The sequence below is a fragment of the Athalia rosae genome, chromosome 7 (assembly GCF_917208135.1).
Source record: "Athalia rosae chromosome 7, iyAthRosa1.1, whole genome shotgun sequence".
Classification (NCBI taxonomy): Eukaryota; Metazoa; Arthropoda; class Insecta; order Hymenoptera; family Athaliidae; genus Athalia; species Athalia rosae.
The window spans coordinates 1,037,689-1,053,428 of NC_064032.1; the positions used below are offsets into that span (position 1 = coordinate 1,037,689).

Sequence of the window (15,740 nt, forward strand, 5' to 3'; positions counted from 1 at the left end):
AAATTCGCTAAATCATCGACTAATTTCAAATTTATTCAAAGGGTAATTCCTAGTGGGAACTACCTTGACGCTATCATAATGATCAGTTGATTGAAAAAATATGAGAACTTATCAGAGGCTTTGATACGTGGAATATGACATCTAGAAAGCTGACCAGCGGTCAGAAATTGATTGAATCGAATCAGAGTTCACGAGATGAGAGGCAGAATACAGTTAGTCCTCCGCAAGCTTGGCTTGACCAATCCATTATTGAAATTGGTGGTGAATCGTTGCAGGAATCATCTAACAGGCAGTTAAGTAAAAAATCTTTACAGAATTCAGGCAAGAAAGTCGAGTTGACAAGATCAGAAAGAGTATTGTATCAAGATGGAGGGTCAATGGATAGCGAAGATAATATACCATATCCTATTGCTGCTTCAGAAGCATGGAGATCTGTAGATGTCATTGTCGATATTCATAATGAAAATAAAGAACATGCATCAAGAGCAGTGGCTCGTAGCTCAGGATATGAAAATTCACAGAGACCGCACACCAAGCCATCTTCAAGTGGAAAACTATTCAAGCCCAGAAGTGCGCCTGAAAATACAAGTGCTTATTGGTCGGTTGAGGAAAAAAAGGATGCTCAGAAATTCACCAAGACTCGCTATGAGAAGGAAAACATTCTGCAGATTGAAGAATCGATAGATAGTATTGAAGACTTTGAAGAAATATCCAACGTCGATTCGTTAACCTCAAGACCAGAACTTTTGGAGCGCAGGATTACAAAACCACTTGAACACTTTGAAGCATGTAACGATTTAGATAATCCAAACGTTGTTGAGAATTATCCACAATTATTTGGATCTGAGGAGCCAAGCGTTGGTACATCAAAAGAGCATTCAGTGATGGAACGAAATTTAGCAAAAGATGAACCCAAACGGAGGCGCAAGCGGTGGACAAAGGCTGACAAAAATATGCATTTAACTCAGGATTTGATTGCAGACTCATCTGATACTAACCCATCGATTGAACGTCATCCCAGAACCCTTACCCATCGTAGACCTAAGCCGGTTCCTGCACCTCGCAGTAAAAGAAATTTACAAACTACACCTTCTGAATCAAGTTTGGCGTTTGATAACCCTGCTTTTCGATCAGATCCTGAAGAAGTCCTTCGTATAGAAACGGAAGTCTATGAACCCCAAGGAACGTCTGATAGTGGTCAAAATTATCAACAGAGTACTAAGATAAAACTGACCAACTATTACAATCCACATGACAGAACACAAGAAATCCAAAAGAAGTTGCTTTATTCCGAGATCGACTTGACTGACTCCTCCATAACTGTAGATAACAAACAAATAAAGACGATTCCAACTATTGAGGCATTAGACTCTGTTGATTCAAGTGACGAATTGGAAACTGAAATTCTCCAGGGTGACAAGAGCCAAGTTTATCAAACATCAATTACTCCATGTAGACTTCAAAAGTTGTGTAGCCCTAGGTCTGTAATCGATACTAGTGAACTTTCAGAAAATGATGAGGATTTAGTTGACCAGACTCGATTGTCAAAGAATCGTGAACATGGATTTCAGAGCAGAAAAATAACACAAAGGAGTCAAGAATTCTCAAGTTTTGATACGGGTAATTCTTTGACAGACATAAGTGATCTACCCAGAAGTAAGTCATGTGAAGAACGTTCTCGAAAAATTAAGTCACATCAGCAAAGTTATGGAAAAAAATCGAAACATTCGGAGAAGCAAAAAGTAAACTCAGAAAATAACAGCACTACTAAAAAACGTAAATCAAAACGTAGTAAAAATGTTAGTAAAAGTAAATCTGGCAGGCGGAATAGTGCAGATGATTTGATAGAATATAACGCAGTAAAAATTGACCGTCACATTTCTATTACAATTCACAAAGCTGATCTTTTGGAAACAGATTTCATAACTAGACATCCTATGGTAAAAGTTTATATCGTTAGAATGAACACTGGAAGTTATTTAAAGATTACACAAAGTGAAAACCATGGAAAGTGTTCTTACCTACAACCAATCATCACCAGAAAATTTGACTACAAAGAGAATCGATCCATTGTACCTAATTGGGAAGAAGAACTGATTTTTGAGTACAATTTTGATGAAATAATTCGGGCGACCGATGAACCAATATTAATTTTATTTGAAATTTTGGATCTACTAAACTTCTCCGCAGCTAGTTTCAACTACAGTACATTGGGTAAATAACGACAAATCATATTCTATGACTAAAGTAGTTTGAAATTGTAATAACATTTTTAAATAGGCAGCGACGGATGCTGGCAGAAAATAGCCTGGGCTTTCTTGAGACCTATCGGAATAAGTGGTGTTGCTCATGTGAATAAAAAAGTTAGACTACAACTCTACAGGCCGGTAAAAACGTCAAAAAAGTCTGGATGGATCGGAAAATGTGAGGTAGGAATCTTAACATTCGGCAATCCAATTTAACATCTGTCAAAAAAATTTCATTACTTTCACATTCTGAAGGTGTATAATTGGTGGAAATCTACTACTCGAGAGAAATATCCAAGCAGCTTATATGTAACATTAAAATCTATTGAGCCGCCAATAGTAGAACCAATAGTTTATGAAAGAATGAGTTGTAACGATACCCCTGAACTAGTAGACGAGTCTCATGGGAGTTTACGAAAATCATCTGACCTATTGGAGCTACCGAAATGGACAAGATTAGCTGCACAATCTTGCAAAATACCTAACAATCATCTATTTGAATCTGAGAACTTTGAGAATGGATGCTTCTATCTCACATTCAGTAACAATGGCAAATATTTAGCTTGCATTGGCTGTGAAGAAAACAACTACCCTATAGTGATATACTCGGCAAGTAAAATTATATTAACTACGTTAGCTATTTATAATATCTTTCTTTATTTACATATATACGTATTTTTCTACCAGATCCCGGACGGAAATTTACATGTTCAGTTTGTTGGGCATAAAAATTTTGTCTACGGTCTTCATTGGTCGAACGACGATAAATATTTATTATCAGTATCATCCGATCAAACAGCATGTATTTGGGACGTAGGGAACAAAATGATCGAACATATTCAGGTTAGGAGAATGTAAGTAATTTTTTTGAATAACATTAAATACAGTTGTTTTTATTTTTAGATGTTACCTCACCCGTCGTATGTTTACTGCGGTAAGTTTTACGCAGGAAGTAAGCATGTCATAATAACAGGGTGCTACGACTGTATAGCAAGAGTATGGACGAGGCATAGAAATGGCAAGAATTACGAACTGATCCAAGAATTAGATGAGCATAAGGGATACGTAAATTCATTATGCTTTCAAAAAGATGGTACTTTAATCACTGCCGATAGCATCGGTGCTATTATAGTGTGGCAAATGATCAAGAGAAAGGGTACCGGTACGTCCGTGAGAGAGTGGCATGTTTCCAATACAATAAAAATTAATGAAATCAAAAATATTGTCATCAATACAATCGTCCTACATCCACTTGGCGCCAGGATGTTGGTTCACTCTCGAGACAATGGGCTACGCATGGTTGATCTTTCTACTGGAGTTGTATTGCAAAGATACAGCGGACTCAGAAATCGGAGGTATGTTGAAAAATAAGTGTAATAATTAATTGCAAATCTTTGCGCTGAAATCTGGGATTGCTAAATGAACATTTTTCAGACTTCAAATCACTGCGTGTATATCCCCATGTGGTGGGTTGATTTTGTGCGGAGGTGAAGATTCTTATTTAAACATTTGGAACCTGGAGGATGGAAAATGTGTAGCAAAATATTTGATAAAAAATGCCAAGGTTATATCTTGCGTGGCTTATCATCCTTTGGATCACATACTAGCATTTTCTATATTTGGGGCTGTTTCTGCTGTCCAGATTATTAATTTTGAAAAGTCTGCGACAGGAGAAAATGTTGCATTAAGCTTACTGGCACATGATGAACTAGATGATGATAGTGAGAACATTGAAATCACAATGAAATTGAATGAAAATAATCACAAGCCACTCGATGAAATGAGTTTGAATAACAGCAGATACCGAACAATGTGGAGCAAGAGCCTGGATTCTAAATATTTGGTTAACAGAAATAAAAGCATTTTCCAAAATGAAAGAAGGCTAGTATCGGAAGCTAATAGAAGTTTCAAGACAAATATGAAGTTGTCAGCTAAAAATCAAGAAGAGTCTAAGAATCAAGACTCTAATACCAGGCAAGAATTGCTAAGATTGAAAATAGAACGATTTAACGATTCTGATGAAGGCCTGAAATCGAAAAGTGCTGCTAGGTTGAATAACATAATAGAAAAAATTGACAAAATTCTCATAAATACAACAATGAAACGAGATTTGGACTCAACGCGTAGCTCTAATCAGATGCGAAGACAAAATTTAACGCAAGTATCATTTCATTCCGAGAGAAATTCTAGTAGTAAAAATAAGAATAAAAGGAGAACAAGGTCCTTGAAAAGCCGAAACAAGTGTGATAGTTCTACATCAAATACCGATGCAACAATGGATCTATATGACGATAGTAACGAATTAATAGAGATGCAAAATGTTGGTTCTGTTAGTTACGAGACCTCAGAGAATGAAAAACTATCAAATCCAAAAAAAAGGCACTCTCGACTCACACATCATACCAGTACTGCAAAAGATCTTCCACCTCACAGTGACGCACAAACCAATGAAAATCGTTTCCTGTACAAGAGTAGCGAATCTCTACGAGAAGCATCTCATCAAAATGAATTTGATTATCCTTCAGACGCAGAGGAGGGATTATACCATAATCAAAATCAGCTTACCACTTCATCAAATGACAAGCTTCCGCGTCGCAATGAAACTTGTATAGTAGTTTTAGAGAACTCGAATGACAATTTTCCAAACAACTCCAGCACTCCTGATAGTGCTGAGACTTACACAGTGGGATTAAATGAATTTCCAAAAACCAGTGCATCAGATAGAAATAAAGCAACAGATACGAGTAGTTCTGCAAAGAGCAACGCAACTTTTATTATCGAAAACGAAGTGTCTTCCCGAAGGAGAGGTTCGGATGGAAAAAGATGATGAAATGTATCCTGGGAATACTATGCAAACTCTCATGTGGAAAATAAAGCTGGCCGTCTAATATCATTTCGTGATAATTATCCCATTCCCACATTTGAATTCCACGGAGTTTGCTGATAGAGGGGAGATAATGTTTTGACACTAGGGGACGTCACATGACTTGATGGGATGATCATGTAAGATGGCGTCGCCTTTGGAAAACTTGGAGACTCAGCTCGAACTTTTTATTGAAAACGTCCGGCAAATACGTATCATAGTAAGCGATTTTCAACCGCAAGGACAGAATGTGTTGAACCAGAAAATGTGAGTAAAAAATTACAGAAATTCCGAATGATCTTTGAAATAGCACCAACCTTCAATTCTATAATAGAAGCTTGGGCTGCAGAATTAATTCAACTGATGACAGGTGGCCTGAAAACATCGTTACTTTCTGAAATAATTATTTTTCTCATGCCCAAAAATAATGGGGAAAAAAATTTTTCTCTATTGATTTTTTATAGACAAGGTCTTGTCAACGGGTTACAAGAAGTTGATAAACTGAAATCTCAAGTCCAAGATGTCCATGTTCCATTAGAAGTCTTCGAGTAAGTGCCTTTTTGCCTATTACATATACATATTTGTATGGAAAACATATATATTCAAAGAAATTGCACTTCAATGCTGACTTTTATATCTTTACAGCTATATCGACCAAGGACGAAATCCTCAACTTTACACCAAAGACTGCATCGAGAAGGCATTAACAAAGAATGAACAAGTAAAAGGAAAAATCGACGCCTATCGAAAATTCAAAGCCAATATGCTGGTTGAACTTAATCGTGTTTTTCCAAATGAATTGGCAAAGTATAGGGCAATTCGTGGAGACGAATAAGCCCTCGGAATATGTACCTACGATTTTATGATATTAAGATCCTGTGTTAATTTATCTGTAATTATCAAACATTTTTTAATAAACACCATTAAGTTAAATTTTTAAAGTAAACCCTTCGGAAATCTATTATTATCTCGCCTAGGAAAATTTTTTTATCACAAGCAACTGAATCTTCAACATTTCATTAGATTGAAAATGAGTTCGCGCAGTTGACGCCATCCAGAGAGCGCAGTTTCAGACTTAACCTTTCACTTGATTCACTACCACAGATTACGAATAGCTAGTCGATTATTACACAATTGACCGTTTGACAATCAAGAGTGAAAATGACAGCGTCACTCTGCTTATAATATACTATGAAGAAGAGATTAGCGCTTTTTTTGTTGGTGAGTATTTTCTGTAAATAATCTATCCTGATCTCTTGCTATCATATTTATTTTCTCTCATGTTTTAAGGTTACCAGTGTGAAAGAATTTTTAGATCATTTTTCGTATCCAGAAACACTCACAATCAGCACTGATTTCTTTTAAAGCTGCAAAATTTCTTACTACACCACCAATTACATATATTTCCAGGCTAGTCTAGCCTGCGTTTCAGCAACTGACGAGCATCTGCTACATTTTGTGACTGATGATGTACCCTCTGGTTCTTACAAATATTACAGTCTTATGTATGATGGGCTTATCAAGATACAATTGACTTCTCAGTACGTAAATTAAGACAATCATTAATTTTGATCAGTCAGAACAATATGAAAATAGCCTCCTCAAACTCTCATTCAATTTATACCCTTTATATTTAAATTCAGAATTCAAACCATTTTAGGAGTGGGGACGCAGACCTATACATTTCACAAACAACAACAAACCCTACGTATGACCCAGATCATTATTGTCTTCATTCATCTACTTGCGGAGAAGACATTGTATTCATACCACCGAGGTTAGTTGCGTATTGATCATAGAAATAGAAAAATATCTAAAAACTAAGTGAGAAAGGTATAAACATTAGGTGTCTGTTTTAAAAACCAGTTTCAAAAGACCTGTTGGAATAGGAGTATACGGCCACCCTAGTCACGAAATCAGTAAATATTCTTTACTAGTCTATCAGCTTGCCACTACATCTGACAAAGCTGTTAGTGAAAATACTTTTAACTCTGGGGAAAACCTGGAGAACGATCAGGAATCTAAGGTGCGCTATTAATTTATTGAAGTTGTTGTTAAACCGAATAAAATAATACTGGTGGTTTTTTTTAGAAAGAGAGATCTTCATTTGCAGTGGCACTCCTGTGGCCATTGATAGATATATTATTTCAAGTATTTTTTTTATGACCTGAGATAGTCTGGTCAGATTCAATATGCTGGAATACGAGAATCAAATGTTTCTAGACATACTCCATGAGGACGGTTTAGTTGTCTGTGCAAAGTAAGCGCGTGATATTTTTTATCCCAACTTTATCTGAAGTTTTGTTTCAAAATAATGTAAAATCTCATCATTTCTTCCCAGGGGACTTGGATTGGAGGCTGTTTTCATAAATATTTTAAAAATATATTCAGATCCTGGCAATCTGGTTTTTGTACTGGGAACAAACGACCATGAAGAATCATATTTCATTAACCAATTAGAAAAATTAGGTACCAGTCTCTTACCTCGAGTCATCTCTGCACAGTTCCCTGCCAACGAGCGGTAATATAATTTAAAACTAAAGTTACCTGGCCGTCATTTTCTGTGAAAATAGTTAATTAATTTCTTTATTTGCTAATCAGAGAACTGATGTACCTAGATGGTGGGGTGCTCTTTGTATCGGGAAGAATTTTCGTTGTAGACTTATTGAAAAATCGAGTTCCCCTAAAATTGGTGACTGGAATTCTTGTCTACCGAGCACACAACATCCTCACCTCATTTCAGGAAGCTTTTGCACTTCGCTTGTACCGGCAGAAAAATAAGGTGATGATTCATAATTTGTCCATAATTAACCGATGCTAAATCAAGAGTGGATTTTAAGGTTACTTCATTTATGGTCATGTATTGCAATTTTCAGACAGGGTTTATAAAAGCATTCTCCAACTCCGCTCTGGCTTTTACTGTTGGATTTGCTCAAGTTGAACGTGTGATGAGGAGCTTATTCGTTAAACATCTTTATTTGTGGCCACGATTCCACGCGCTTGTTAGCAACAGTTTATCTAAATGCAAGGTAAAATTTGTCTTTTTTGTGACTCATCCATTGCAGACACCAAAACATACTAATACTTTATTAACCTCAATCTTCTAGCCAGAAGTTATCGAACTTCACGCCAAACTGACATCTAAAATGCTGAATATACAGACCGCGCTACTGGACATCATGAATTACACGGTCAAAGAATTGAAACGAATCAACAAATATGTAAGTGTTTTTAGATTATTCACTCTTCTTTTATTCTGTAGATTTTTTTAGCGTCCTATCCTCTTCAATGAGTGAATTCGTTCTAGTTAGAGCTCGAAGATGTTACGGTAGAAAATGCAATAGCCAAAAAGTTTCACAAGCTACTACAGCGTCAGTTAGATCCGATATGGCATCAACTTAGCTTCAAAACTAAACAACTTGTTGCGGATCTGAAAACATTGAGATCACTTCTTGCGTAAGTGACACTACGATTCCATACAGCATATTAACTACTATTTCATTCCTCAGCTGATTTAAAGTATACTGCACTCACATATCGTGTTTTCCCATAGTTCTTTGAATCATGAAGATTCCGTCACATTTTATGCAACATTAAACCGATTACGCACCGCAGAATATGCAATGAACAGCAGTGGATGGATGCTGCTTGACATTGTTGAAAATCTCTTCATTTGTGCAAAAAAAAGAGTTTACAACGAAAAAGATGGTAAGTTGTGTCAATTGTTTCGAAATTAAGAAAATGAGCAGTTTAAAAATTTCATACCACAAAGGACGTTGGTGACATTTTTTTCTCTAGAATTGACGCCAGAAGGAAGTCCTAAGTGGACGGCACTATCAGAAATTCTCAAAGAAATTCAAGACGATATTAATTTAAAGAAAGATGATTCGGATGAAGTTCGGAAAGTTTTAATTTTAGTGCAGGATAGACTCACCTGTAACCAGCTTAAAAGTTACTTAACTATGGGTACAAGAGAATACCTGCTTTACAAAGCAATGACGAGACTAAAATTAAAGGAGATATCTAGAGCAAGGTAGAGAATTATTTATGAATTCATTATTTTAAAGTTGCTATTACAAAATCCTGACAAATTCTATGGAAAATTTCCAGCGACTCAAAAGAAAAACCCACTACATCGACTGATCCAACCGAAATTAGCGAAGAAGCTGAAGAGAAAGATAGTTACGTTTTAACCCTTTCTCAGAAGCCATCCAATGAACAATGTACAGAGCAGTTCGAAGAGTGTTCGCAGGTACGATTAATTCCTATTGTAAATTGAAATTACCACGTGCCAATTTTTACCTAAAATAATTTTCATCGCAGTTGAACGAACTAGATCTCACAACAATATCAAAAGTTGCACCGTTAGTTGTGATTCAATCGTTGAAAAAAGATGGCGACCCAACATCCTTGCTACAAATATTAACAGAAATGACACCTAGCTATGTTATCATGTATGTTGCTGATATTTCAGCTGTTAGACAACTGGAGGTGAGTCGATCAAAGACTTAAAGTTTAGTAGATCATTCCTCTCATTTTTTGTTTTACCATAGGTCTATCAAAGCTACAATCCTTCCATTCAGCTGAAAGTATTTTTCCTAGTCTATGGGGGTTCGGTTGAAGAACAAGCATATCTCACTTCCTTGCGCAGAGAAAAAGAAGCTTTCGATATGTTGATTAAGACAAAAGCTGTGCGTTCTAATTCTGTTATCTTGATGAAAAAGCTTCACCGTTATTCAATTTAATTCATCACATTTTTATTTTCATTTCAGACGATGGTTGTACCTGAAGACCAAGATGGTAAGTCCAATGATTGCGAAATGCTATCAAGAGGAACAGAGGCGATAGCAGAGGCGGAAAATACGCGCAAAGGTGGACTTCAAACTGCTACCGTTAAACAGGTGGATAAAGTAATTGTAGATATGAGAGAATTCAGGAGCGAATTACCCGCGCTTATTCACAAACGTGGGATAGAAATCGAACCTGTCACTTTACTGGTTAGTATTTAAAATGTTTTTAATTGAAAATCTGTCTGATAATTGATGCTATGAATTTATCAGTTATTAATGCTGAATGCAGATTGGTGATTACATTTTATCGCCAGAGATTTGTATCGAGCGAAAAAGTATCTCAGATTTAATTGGTTCACTCAATTCTGGAAGGCTGTACAATCAGGCCGTAGCTATGACTCGATATTACGCAAAGCCCATGCTACTTATCGAGTTTGACCCGACCAAGCCATTCTGTTTTCAGGTAAGCCACGGTTTATCTTTATATGTTAGAATAAAAGATTCATGAAGAACTATTCATGAATAAATCATTCTTTTAGAACAACTATTTTCTCAGCTCGGATATAAAGAGCTCTGAAGTTACCGCTAAACTGCAGTTGCTGACGTTGCATTTTCCAAAGTTAAAACTGATTTGGTCTCCCAGTCCGAGTGCTACTTCACAATTATTTGAGGAATTGAAGGTAGATGAATACTTCGCTGAAGAATCTTCGTTCTTTTTTTCTTCTTCAGTGTTATCTAATGTTGATTCATTAACTTTGCAGAAAGACAGAGAGCAACCTGATGCCTCTAAGGCAGCGCAGATTGGAGTTGATGAAAATATTGATGAAGAATTTGCCATTGATAAATACAATAGGATTCAAGACCTCGTTTCAAAACTACCAGGAGTGAATTCTAAAAATCTATCATCAATACTCAATAAGGGACAATCAATGGATCATCTCATCACTCTGTCTCAGACAGAGTTAGTTAAAATATTAGGTAATGGCAGTGATGCTAAAATGTTACACGATGCGTTACATAAGCGATATGCATTGAAAGAAGAAACGTCTACCGGTCGATCTGGTCGAGGTGGATCAAAAGTTCGAGGAAGAGGATTATTTCGTAAGAAAAAATCCTTATAAATTAAACTTTATATATATTCAGATCCTTGCACCAACCATGTTACTTTTTCTGTTCTTCGATTCAACTATGTGTACATATCTCTCCCATTCATTATAAAAACTCCGAAAATCACACGTAAAACTCGATGGTCCTTTAATGATTGGCATTTAAACTCACCCCCTAACCTTCCAAAGATTCTGTTCCGGGTTCAGAATAGTCAATATCCGGCTCTACCTCAACTGCATGCAATAAGGCTTCCTGCAGTATTTCTTCCACTAGCGAAATTCCTGCCAAGCTCACTCGACCCCCAGTAATCTTTTTTACTTCTTCGCTAGATAATATGAAAGATTCTCTGCTGATATTTCTCAAATATGTTTGAAATAGTAATGCTAGAAATTTGTGCTAAAAATACCTGAACGACGTTTGTCGTTGATCTTCCGAAACATCCGCCGCTAATTTTTCCACACTTTTTGCTCTGGCGAGAGCAGCGGCCGCTATTTCGCAGGCTAATTCAAGAATCCACTGCGCTGTACCCGCGCTATCCATTGAAATACGTTCCAAACTTACCTGGTGAACGAAATCCCTGATGGTGTAATCGGACGTTGTGTGATTCAAAGTATCGAGTCTTACCTCATCATTGCAGAACTCAAGGGCACAGGCGACTATTTCTCTGCCAGCGCTACATATCAAGGATATTTTTTCGTCGTCACTGTTCGCATCGAAGTTAAATACGAACTCTTCGTTCTCCGGTGATGGGCCAGTAGGACAGACTCGACTCATGTCCAAATTCGGCGTTCCATTTGATTTCCCTTTTGCTGGTTCTGACGGAAGCATATCGGTTCCTGACATCAAAAAGGTTAATAAATAGGGTGGGTTGAAAAAAAATTTTTTTCTCTTTTATTTTCTTAGCATGGGGGCAGAATTTGTAATGACAATTGACATGCTCATTTTTGACTTAAAATTGAAGTTGAGTCGGGGAGCCCGAGCTTTGTTGGAGTCAGGTAGCCAGGAGCGTAGCGCTTTGTTGTGAGACGTCACCTTGGGGGCTGAGCAGAGGTGAAGCCCCACAACAAACCGCGCGCCCGTGGCTACCTGACTCCAGCTAAGCTCGGGCTTCTCGTAGTCCGAGAAATTCGAATATTTCGACCCATGCATGGATTGTAATGAATCAAAGTGGGTCTACGACTAAAGCCAATCGATATGTCTTCATTTTTCTGCTCCCAACAGCGAATAATTGATGATTACTCGATCGATTGCATGAGTAAATGATTTTGGCTTTCAGATTTGGATTCCTTAGCTGATTATACGTGAGATTACCCTTGAAAAGCCAAAAACAAATCGATTTTTGAGTGAACAAAAAATCGATTTTTGGGCCAAAAGTAAAGTAGTTTAAGAATTGATTGCAATACACTTTTCTGACGTATTTTGACCTCAGGAATCCGAATCTGAAAGAAAAATTGACCTATCTATAAAATTGACCAAGTTATCGCCAATTTTCAGCTTTTTGGGATCAAAAATAAAAAATTGATTCTTTAGTCTATTTAAATGTAATTTGAGCTCAGGAATCTGAATCCGAAAGAAAAATTGATCTATTTTGAAAAATAACCGAGTTATCTCCATTTTTTCGCATTTTTTGGCATAAAAATGGAGATATCTCGAAGGGAAAAAATCGCAGCTCAATTTGGACAACGGATTCGTGTTCCTGAGGTCAAAATACATCAGAAAAGTGCCATACGATCAATTTTAAAAAATAAAAATTTTTGGTCAAAATTTGAAAAAATCGTAAGGGGTACCCCTTGGAAAAATCTCAAATTTTGACTGAAAATTTTTATTTTTTAAAATTGATCGTATGGCACTTTTCTTATGTATTTTGACCTCAGGAACACGAATCCGTTGTCCAAATTGAGCTGCGATTTTTTCCCTTCGAGATATCTCCATTTTTAAGCCAAAAAATGCGAAAAAATGGAGATAACTCGGTTATTTTTCAAAATAGATCAATTTTTCTTTCGGATTCAGATTCCTGAGCTCAAATTACATTTAAATAGACTAAAGAATCAATTTTTTTATTTTTGATCCCAAAAAGCTGAAAATTGGCGATAACTTGGTCAATTTTATAGATAGGTCAATTTTTCTTTCAGATTCGGATTCCTGAGGTCAAAATACGTCAGAAAAGTGTATTGCAATCAATTCTTAAACTACTTTACTTTTGGCCCAAAAATCGATTTTTTGTTCACTCAAAAATCGATTTGTTTTTGGCTTTTCAAGGGTAATCTCACGTATAATCAGCTAAGGAATCCAAATCTGAAAGCCAAAATCATTTACTCATGCAATCGATCGAGTAATCATCAATTATTCGCTGTTGGGAGCAGAAAAATGAAGACATATCGATTGGCTTTAGTCGTAGACCCACTTTGATTCATTACAATCCATGCATGGGTCGAAATATTCGAATTTCTCGGACTACGAGAAGCCCGAGCTTAGCTGGAGTCAGGTAGCCACGGGCGCGCGGTTTGTTGTGGGGCGTCACCTCTGCTCAGCCCCCAAGGTGACGTCTCACAACAAAGCGCTACGCTCCTGGCTACCTGACTCCAACAAAGCTCGGGCTCCCCGACTCAACTTCAATTTTAAGTCAAAAATGAGCATGTCAATTGTCATTACAAATTCTGCCCCCATGCTAAGAAAATAAAAGAGAAAAATTTTTTTTTTCAACCCACCCTATCAATAAATACATCAGAATGACACCAAGCAATACTCTAATGAAATATCTTCTAATGATTACCTGGCAAGTAGTCTGTTGCGAGAGAATAAAGACCGCCTAGATACCGCTCTGCCATGAGCAGAGAGATCGTATCTCGATCGTCCAATTTATCTGCAACGTTGTCGAGCCATGGCTTGACACCAGGATATCCAGAATAACGATATTTGCAGGGACTTGGGCACTCCCCCGACTCTCCTGATCGAGAAGATCTCTCTGAGCCATGCTTCTGATGCAAGATATTAGTAAAAAATATTTCAGTCATAACGAACTTGGAACAATTGGATATATGGATGCCTCAGAATTGAACTAACGCCAAACGCGTCTGGTCCTGCTTCCATGACTGGTTCATCTCCAAAAAAGTATTCTCCGCAACGTGATATTACTATCCGCCTCAAGGGTTTTTCGTAGACTGTGGGTACTTGTTCAATTTTTCTCAATGTTTCAGCTCCGTCCACGAGTTGGCTGTGAAACGGAGAAACACTCAGTTTCACCGTTCGGCAGTTTCGAAAATAGAAAATTCAAATCGTGGGAAAGAATTTTACCCAAAAGCTACGTAATAATAATCCATCCAAGGGTTGGGCTTGATAGAAACTATGAATTGAGAGCCATTACTATCTTTTCCATTGTTTGCCATGGAAAGTACTCCACAACGATTATGTGGTACGCAAAAGGATTCGTCTGGAATTACTCCGCCATTTGCAGCCGTACCACCTCCGCCACGAATCAATTCAATATCTTTTAAGAACAATTAGTTACTTACTAATATGATGAGCTATTCATCGGTGATCAACTATTCCTGTACCTCCAATTTGTAACCATCCATTTTTTACAATACGGTGGACAAGCGTATTCTTGTAATGAAGATGTATACCATCACTTGTTTGGCCACTGTCACCGATGCAAAGACTTAAGAAGTTTTTACAAGTTCTTGGTAGTAGATCTGAATACAACTGAATGATACATCTTTGATTAGACTCTAGGGAAGCAGATCTATTTTTTGTTTTTGGAATGCTTCATCTTACCATAAAAAGAAATGATCCTATTGTTTGATTGTCAATGGTAAAGGTAAAATAAACATAGTCCCGCTGCAAAATTCCTTGGCATTTAATCTTCTGCATTAACTAAGTAAATCATGGTGGGGTGAATTTGGGTATTGACGTACCTTGGAATTTTCCATGCATTGCTTCCACTGTTCCAAGATAGAAGTTTGATAGTAATCTATTTTTTCTGGCAATCGAAACACGTAGTTTTGTGTTACATAATCCCAAAAATCTTTATCATTACCAATGTAGGCATCATCCACAAATACTACAACCTGTCCCTCGGACATCCACATCTGACCTCCGAAGCGCTATGAAAATTTGAATCTTTGACAGTCTATGAAATTATGTGAAATTATCCACGATCTCACTTGTCTCATCTTTTCCAAATACTCGCGCCAGTCTATCTGCATCAACCCTCTTATTTCTGGCTCTGCGAATCGAAACGATGAATATTCATGTACCTTTAAAGCCATCAAACGAGCCTTCTGGAATGCTATTGTAGTCAAAAGACCCACGATTTTTATTCTCATCCGAGGATTCTTTGGACGATTGAGGAATTTATCTCTGACGAATGGTTCTTCGACAAGACTGCTAGCAACTACGCAATCAGCTTGGATGCACCGGGTAAATTCTCTGTAATGTTCCATGGCTTTATATTTCGTGACCTGTGGGGAAAAAAAATTGTATTATATCACCTCTATATTTAAAGAGTTTAATAATATAAAAATAGTTTACGTCAATTGATTTTTGGTGTCGGCATTCTGTTTCTTTTAAATTTTGCGTAACTTCACCGCTAGAGTCGCCGCGTCGAGAAGTTTCCGTGGTCAACGGTTAGTTTCCGATAAAAATTTCGGGATAAGTTCGCGGGAATAGTTAGACGAAGTAAAAGAATGCGTGTGGAATTTATATTGTATGTAACTATTTAATAAGTACAGTTGA

General features: G+C 37.0%; 5 protein-coding genes across 9 annotated transcripts; 4 read left to right on the top strand and 1 right to left on the bottom strand.

The window, feature by feature from the left end:
• The first annotated feature begins 44 nt into the window (after positions 1-44).
• On the top strand, positions 45-5,134 carry LOC105693735 (jouberin-like). Its single transcript, XM_048658205.1, has 6 exons — positions 45-2,214; positions 2,281-2,429; positions 2,502-2,855; positions 2,934-3,089; positions 3,150-3,601; positions 3,681-5,134. Exons 1-6 carry the CDS (start codon positions 135-137, stop codon positions 5,071-5,073), a joined length of 4,584 nt encoding a protein of 1,527 aa, XP_048514162.1. The 5' UTR covers positions 45-134; the 3' UTR covers positions 5,074-5,134.
• Positions 5,135-5,149: 15 nt separating this feature from the next.
• Positions 5,150-6,055, top strand: LOC105693738 (mediator of RNA polymerase II transcription subunit 10). The gene is made up of 3 exons (XM_012413858.3): positions 5,150-5,376; positions 5,574-5,657; positions 5,755-6,055. Exons 1-3 carry the CDS (start codon positions 5,255-5,257, stop codon positions 5,942-5,944), a joined length of 396 nt encoding a protein of 131 aa, XP_012269281.1. The 5' UTR covers positions 5,150-5,254; the 3' UTR covers positions 5,945-6,055.
• A 245-nt stretch (positions 6,056-6,300) lies between these two features.
• LOC112694874 (UPF0669 protein C6orf120 homolog) lies at positions 6,301-7,147 on the top strand. The gene is made up of 4 exons (XM_025746371.2): positions 6,301-6,330; positions 6,520-6,650; positions 6,770-6,886; positions 6,976-7,147. The coding sequence occupies exons 1-4, from the start codon at positions 6,301-6,303 to the stop codon at positions 7,145-7,147; spliced, it is 450 nt and encodes a 149-aa protein (XP_025602156.2).
• LOC105693739 (DNA repair endonuclease XPF) lies at positions 6,993-11,141 on the top strand. The gene is made up of 16 exons (XM_025746370.2): positions 6,993-7,135; positions 7,201-7,369; positions 7,451-7,630; positions 7,711-7,891; positions 7,986-8,138; positions 8,217-8,330; positions 8,417-8,565; positions 8,663-8,817; positions 8,908-9,142; positions 9,220-9,361; positions 9,433-9,600; positions 9,663-9,800; positions 9,882-10,106; positions 10,189-10,362; positions 10,439-10,579; positions 10,661-11,141. Exons 2-16 carry the CDS (start codon positions 7,302-7,304, stop codon positions 11,018-11,020), a joined length of 2,583 nt encoding a protein of 860 aa, XP_025602155.2. The 5' UTR covers positions 6,993-7,135; positions 7,201-7,301; the 3' UTR covers positions 11,021-11,141.
• On the bottom strand, positions 11,012-15,673 carry LOC105693736. 5 transcript variants are annotated; one of them, XM_012413857.3, is made up of 11 exons: positions 15,537-15,673; positions 15,170-15,466; positions 14,921-15,109; positions 14,781-14,843; positions 14,561-14,708; positions 14,301-14,493; positions 14,070-14,220; positions 13,780-13,984; positions 11,631-11,842; positions 11,413-11,567; positions 11,012-11,331 (listed from the first exon to the last, which is right to left on the bottom strand). In XM_012413857.3, exons 2-11 carry the CDS (start codon positions 15,446-15,448, stop codon positions 11,181-11,183), a joined length of 1,746 nt encoding a protein of 581 aa, XP_012269280.2. In that variant the 5' UTR covers positions 15,449-15,466; positions 15,537-15,673; the 3' UTR covers positions 11,012-11,180. The 5 variants fall into 5 exon arrangements, with proteins under 5 accessions (XP_012269280.2, XP_020712456.2, XP_048514169.1 ...); XM_020856797.2 differs by having other exon boundaries at positions 11,413-11,842; positions 15,263-15,466; XM_048658212.1 differs by having other exon boundaries at positions 11,012-11,326; positions 11,413-11,842.
• Between the last annotated feature and the right edge of the window lie 67 nt (positions 15,674-15,740).